This window comes from Pinus tabuliformis, chromosome 6 (genome assembly GCF_031772625.1).
Source record: "Pinus tabuliformis cultivar Carrire ecotype Pingquan chromosome 6, CPIR1, whole genome shotgun sequence".
In the NCBI taxonomy this organism is placed as follows: domain Eukaryota; kingdom Viridiplantae; phylum Streptophyta; class Pinopsida; order Pinales; family Pinaceae; genus Pinus; species Pinus tabuliformis.
In genome coordinates this window covers 962822652-962829898 of record NC_142292.1, presented here as the reverse complement: position 1 = coordinate 962829898, position 7247 = coordinate 962822652, and the positions used below count along the sequence as shown (strand labels likewise).

The 7247-nt window shown below is 38.7% G+C and overlaps 1 protein-coding gene across 1 annotated transcript; it reads right to left on the bottom strand.

Annotated features, from left to right (window-relative positions):
* Positions 1–1143: 1143 nt before the first annotated feature.
* LOC149262161 (uncharacterized) lies at positions 1144–3062 on the bottom strand. The gene has a single exon (XM_089423531.1). It carries the CDS (start codon positions 1879–1881, stop codon positions 1501–1503), a length of 381 nt encoding a protein of 126 aa, XP_089279657.1. The 5' UTR covers positions 1882–3062; the 3' UTR covers positions 1144–1500.
* Between the last annotated feature and the right edge of the window lie 4185 nt (positions 3063–7247).

Genomic DNA, 7247 nt, shown 5'->3' with positions numbered 1-7247 from the left:
TCACTAAATTATCTATTACATTGATAATACACAGTGTGCAAGAAGAACTACTCATCCCAAAACACTCTGGTCCCCATTTTTAGTTACGCTGTTGTTTCCCATTTCTGTAAACATGGAGTCTGTGTGAAGCAGCCCTTACATCAAAAAGATTCTTTAAAAGAAATGAAGAATGCCTTTGGCACTGTTGGCGCGTCAAGCTTCGAATCCAAATGAAAGCTACTGAACCCAAAGAGGAAACCTTAGGTATAAGCCCGCTAACCATATAATTTAAGAGATAAATGTACAGGAAAATTAGCAATGGGCATTGGTTAGCTAATGCAGGGACGTAGTGTGATGTTTTTCGTATCAGATGTATGCGAATATTGCTACTATTGCTCCACCAATGTAACATAAATACAACTTGATTTTTCGAAAAGAATAAAACCAAGCGTCTATCTCATTAGCATTTAACCAAAATGCAACTCCTAGGGATATGTTTTTTCAGCTATAATGGGAATGAAACAAGAAATGGTATATTGTCACCAATAACATAGATTCATCGTTTAACACGTATCTATTAAGCACCTAAAGCCTGTTAGACTATAAGTCTCAGGCAATCACAAAGTCCCCGATCATATTGTTATGAGTTGTAATCGTTATCTTGTTAAGTTATTGTCATGATCCACTAATGAGTTATCAGCGAACTCTATATGTAGATTGAGAAAGTCAAATTAATGTATTATAAATTCATATCTGGGAATCAATACAAATCAATAACAGCTTGAGATCTTTCCTACTACTTGCTTATCTTGTCTCGCTTGAGATCTTTTCTACTACTTGCTTATCTTGTCTCGGTTGAGATCTTTTCTACTACTTGCTTATCTTGTCTCGCTCATGCCTAATTCTTAGAAGAGCCCTGGGATCAGAAACCACACATGTAGATTTTCCTATGCTTAATAGATCTTCCTGGTTATATGGATATAACTAAGTGTGCAGACCGGTCTATATATAATCCTCTTTATGTTTGGTCTTTCTTTGCAGAGTGTGTCTATATATCAGCTTTTTATGTTTGGTCTTTTTAAACAGAGTCTACACACATTAGTATCAAAAATATCGCCCAAACTGTAGAGCTTCTCTCCGCTCAAAGTGTTAATGGCAAACCAATGAGAAATAGAGATAATGTTAATAGAAATGCGGAATCGGAAAATGGGACAGAAAATGAGAATAAATCAAGAAATGTGGCTACATGGTGGTTCAATACCCCAATGTACTCTCAAGATCCAGAGGGGAAGGCAGAAGGGAATGGGAACACAAACGAGGATCATGGTGAGGTTTTCGCCTGCAAACACCATTTCAATTGCATAGTACTGACAAAATTGAAGAGCAAATAAAAAAAATACTAAGTTTCATCACGAAATATTTTTTAATTCTTTCTATTTCCTAGAACCCAACAGGTTTTCAAGGGTAAGAGCACTACCAATTAATCTTTGCCACTTAAAACCCTAATAACCCTTCAATCAATCAAACATTGTAAAGAGAAGCGATCACTGTAGCCTGATCCTCCTTACTCTCCTCTTTCTTCCTCCCATAAACATCAATACTCAGATCCTGCTTAATATTATCCTCGTCCTTGACCTCATAAACGACCCCCAAAATCCTCTTTTCCTCTAGGCTGAAATTGAAGTCCTTCTTCACAACCCCAATGGGGGCGAGCTGTAACAGATTCTCCTGGGCGTAAGTCTTCTTCCACGTCCTGGACGCCGCCTTTGCTCGATAATCGAAGTTTTGTGCGAACACCCCACCCCTCAACTCCTCTGGCAGCAGCTCCACGTCTTGCTTCAGGACCTCACCGAGGGTCGAACCCACTATGCATTTGTACGACGTCGCGGCCCCATTATACATGGATTCCACGCTGGCGGATGGAATCGGCTCGATGATGAAGTAATTGACAAGTTTTCCGTTCAATTCCTGGAAGCAGTGGGCAAGCCCGATGGCCACGAAGTCGGATTCGGCCCATTCGGGGTTTTCCCCGACCAGACCGGCCTTTACAACAAAATTCTTAGCCTGGCGCCAAGATTGCCTGGCATCAGCCTAGTATCTCAATCTCAAGGGATTTAATATTAGCATCAGCCTAGTATCTCAATCTCAAGGGATTTGATATTTTTGGTTCAGATGTGATCTAGACAAAGGCATAATAAAATAAATAGCAGGCATTTGTGAAGGAAGCAAAATAGACTGTGAAGAGGAAACAAAATATACTGTGAAGCTTTAGTTGAGGCTAGCTAGTACCCAGAGGCGATATGCCGTTGCTTTAACGTAGTCCGAAAAGAGAAAAGTGGGGTGCTGCAACAGTTGTGTATTTGAAAGCCATGGAGGTCATCCATCCATGAAGCTGCATCTGTCAAACGAAGCGCAAGAGCCACCTGGAAACTATAGCTTTCTTCGGCCTGTGAAGCCCAATTCTGAGCGGCTGGAGGCTTGATCTGCTGTCTGCGTGCGTCCAACCAGTCTCTCATAGACCGCATTGGAGACGGCAGAATGGCTGCCAGTGGAAAATGTCGGCGGAACCAGCTATTATTTCTCTGTAATCCGCCCGTTGATTGCGAAAACCCTAATCCTGGCCCAACCCTTCTACGTTTGTAGCCATTGCTCCCATCGAATCCCCGCTGGCGAGCCCTGTTATCAGCAAATTCTTGTCTGTAAAATGACTATGGCGCTGTATCTATATGTAATTTTTGCCCAAATTTTGGTCCGGGGAGGGTTTCCATAAATGGGGCCGGCCGCGGGAAGGAAACCAGTCGGCATCGTTTCTGCAGTGGGAGGAGGAAAAGAAAACCCTGTTGAGAGCTGTATATTTGAAGCTGCGTAATGGTATTCCATGGTATCCACTGTGCCCTACCATGATTGTAAATCTTAAACCAATCTAACCAAGAATTTGAAGAATAACGACCTTAACCGGCAACCCCGCCCGCATTAACACCGAATAGCCCTGGCGTGCGCGCGAATAAACAGAAATCACGACAGATAGTCATGGCGTGCGCGCGAATAAACAGAAATCACGACAGATACAGACGGAAACCCGGAAGTGAAGCTCGGAATAGCCATGGCGTGCACGCGAATAAACAGAAATCACGACAGATAGCCATGGCGTGCGCGCGAATAAACAGAAATCACGACAGATACAGACGGAAACCCGGAAGTGAAGCTCGCAGAATATGCATGCCAGGTGTCAACTTGAGATTGAAAAGGACGACGAAACTCTGTTTCAATAGGAAGGCCTATTGGCCTAATGAGTTGTTTTTATTAGATTTTTTGGAAAATTTTCTAGTTTAATTTTTCTAAAATCTGGCAAGAATCTATTGAAATCACAAGTTTGATGAGTAACCCCTGCACAATTGAAGTGCCCTAAGAGTTTTCAGGCCGCTGAATCCATATATAGTAAAAAAACCAGTGTAAATAACACAAATCAAAATTTCACTTCAATTTTTCCCGTCGAATTCCAACACAAAAAAATCTAAAAAATCTCACTAAAAACAACTCCTATATATAACCTCACAATGCCATACACATATTTCTTGCGCACTCTAATCCTTAAACAAAATCGGAAATCATTATTTATTACTTATTATTGTTATACACATTTTTATTTCCTAGTACATAAACATATAACTTTAACTTTCATTATTGTTGTAAAGATTTTTATTTTCTACTATTCGATATATATGAGAGAGAGCCATAGAAATTATTGCACAATCATTAGTAGAACCTATTTACACCTCATATAAACATCAAATGCATTAAACGTATCATATGGCGTATATCAATTATGTATTATACATATGCTTTTCAAAAGTTTACATTATATATATTTAAAACGTGAGACACACCGTAATTTATGGCATCAATGTATTTTATAATATGGCATTTGTTTTTATATCCGTCAGATGATTGTGCCACGTACATGTTGCTTGCCACACAATTCTTCCATGTGGAGTTTGACGCGAGAGGGCTCACTCTGATCCCTCAAGCAAAATTGGGAACCATTATTTATTACTTGATTATTGTTATGCAATTTTTTTTACAAAATATGTAGCAATTTTTATAACAAAAACTGGAAATGGGTGAGTTCTTTTACATTCATAAGAAGCTCAATTTCATAGATATGCAAAGAAATTTTCAAAGAGGCTTTACTGTTACTTTTTTTATTTCTATAAAGTGTCATTACATTGATTATACTATATATTTTCCAAAAAACCATGAGAGCTTTACTATCTAACATAACTTATAATTTGAAAGAAAAGATACCCACGAATTTCATGATCCTTAGCTTCTTGAGTAATTTCGAGAGTCTAGCTCAGGTTTGCGATTATCTCAGCATCAGGCTCCTGAGCAATGGTCGCAACTTCCGTGGCTCCCTCCACCATTGGAGTGGGTATATCACATAGACCAAAGACCTATTTCAACACACCTACAATGGTTGTTTCAATCTTAACCTCAATGTTATCCGCTTTTAACTTCAAGTTGATCATCTCGATATTCAGAGTTTCCATGGACCTCTGCAGAAATTCCATGTCTTTTCCTAACCCAACCAAATGAGACACCATAACAGTGATATGATCCTAAATCTCTTTCACAACTTGCTTGGATGATTTGTCAATTATCTCCATCACAATTCCACTACTCCCTGGCTCCTCAGTTCCATTTCCACTGCCAGTGTTTGCTGATTCCATCTTCATTGCAATCCTTGCTTACACAAAAACAATTCTATTCATGAGCTGCATTAACCAACTCCTATAAATAACTGAGTGATCAGTATGAGACGAGACTCCCATATTTTCGAAATTAAATGAATTCCCTGCCTGCTACTCCATCATGGCACACTCCTCCATTTGAATCACCGTTGAAATGCATTTAGATTGATACACGATGGTACTAAGGTTGATCTCACCTACCTTCCCATTTAATACCCATCTGGGAAATGACCACTTGTCCTGCAACATGCATGTTGTTCTTTGCCGCGCCCAATTTTGTTATTTAAAACACAACTACCCTCGACAATTTCCGATGGTCCCGTTGCCATCCCCTAGGTATTAATTAGGTTGATATTCCTCTGAACCATGATTATCCCGATGCTCCGCCTATACTCCATTAGGTATTTAATTAGTCCCTTCATTATGGTATGTGACATGTTACAATGGATTGATCAACATGTAATACCCCTTGTTCTAATGTCACACCAACGTTAGCTTGAAGGTCTGCCATTTGGTTATTTTCACTTTTTACATGAAAAAAATTGAATTCATTTAGCTTTCTACGTAGAATCACAATCCTTGTTATCAATGAAGAAGGTTCGAAGTCTAAAAGATGCTCGCTTCTAGAGATCCTTATGCTTTTTTGGATCACCACCATTGAGTAACTGACAATAATAAAAATTTTGATGCCTTTGGAGATGCTTACCTTCAGGCCTTGCCAAAGAGAGAGAGTTTCGACTTGGTTATTCGAGGCTTTCTCAAGTCCCCAAGCATACTTTGTTTCATATTTTTCTTCGAGGTTATAAATCACCCCTCCCGCTCCAACCTCCCTCACAAATTTTAATTTTCTAGTACACACACATATAACTTTTATTGTTATTGTAAAGCTTTTTATTTTCTAGTATTCGATATAAGAGAGAGAGAGAGGGTGATGGGGAGGGAGAATGACATGCTATATAGATTGATCTTGTGATGGATACTAACTTTGATGATGTTCATGATGTACCTTTGCATGATAAGACCAAAAAAACTGTATATCAAGGCTCAAGGGCATATCTTCTCTCCACTATTTTGTTGTTTGTGAACTTGAAAGTATTGAATGGTTTGTCAAATCCCTGTTTCACATAGATCTTGAGGCATGCAATATAATTCTTCATACATGAATAATTTTTTTTTAGATTTCTATTTTTAGTGTTAATTTTATAAAGGATGCAATATTGGTGAAGTTCTTTTTTTTGGTAAGCTTGGCAGGTCTACATCTTCATCATGTCCAATATATCACCCCGATCGGGGCAGGGAATTGAACCGGTGACTTCACATCAAGGAGTGCCTTAACAGAGCACCCGATCACCGTCTATCCAAGACCCCGTGGACCAATATTGGTGATGTTCATCACAATATTCTTTTTTGAATATTATAGATTGTTAGGCAATTTTGTCCTACCATTGTCAAATATTTTATGTTGTACATACCAATAATTGTCTCTCATTATAAAATATATAGGTACAAAGTATGAAATTATTGATGCATGTCCTAATGACGATATTGCATATTATGGACAACATGAGACAAATTTGGAATGCCAAAGTGGATATCGAACCAGCCAAGTAACAAATAAGGTGCCTTATAATGTTTTTTGTTTTATTCCTATAATTCCATGTATTCAATGATTATTTAGGTACAAAAACATAGAACAATTTATGGATTACTATGCATAGAAGTGAAGAGAATGTAATGTCCCTTCCTAAATGATTTTGGAACATGATTTATTTCTACATTTTGGGGGCCAATTTTGGTGAAGATGGGGCTCATTTTATTTTTGATAGAAGACTTGAGAGTTAGAGGTAAGTTAATTTTATATTATTTTGTTTTGTTAATGATATGTGGGGACCACCCACATAAGAAATACACACTCCCTAAGACAATGATTTGAAATGCATGAGAGAGAATAAAAGGAGGGAAGAAAGGCTCCACGAAAGTTATAAAAGGAAGGAAACACACTTCATTTGGCATTCTTGGCTTATCGAATTTGATTATGTTGCTTGAATTGTTTAGCCAGGTCACTTGCTGTTTAGCCTGGTCACTCACTGATTAGCAAGAGTTTTCCAAGCAGAGAAATCACCCTTTCTTCGAGGGAATTCTAGTGCCACCCTAGAGAGGTTCCTCCATTATCATCTGGAGGAGATTTGTAGAGAGACTTCTAGCATTTGTATTCAGTTCACCACAACCGTGCATATTTCTGGAGGACACAGTAGTGGATCTAGTTTGGCCATTGCAACATTCTTCCGGAGGGCTATTTCCAGGAGAAATTAGGAGAAGAAGGCTCAATATATTTTTTGACTATTGGGTGAGTTTGAGGGATATCGGAGGTGGTGTTTTCAGCCATGTATTTGCAGAGGATAATGTAGAATTGCTACGCGTAGGGCCATTTGGGGGTCGATTTGGGAAGGTCAAAACTGGACCAAACCATTTTTGGGTTTTTCTGGGTTTTTGGCAAAGACCTCAAATCTAAATTTG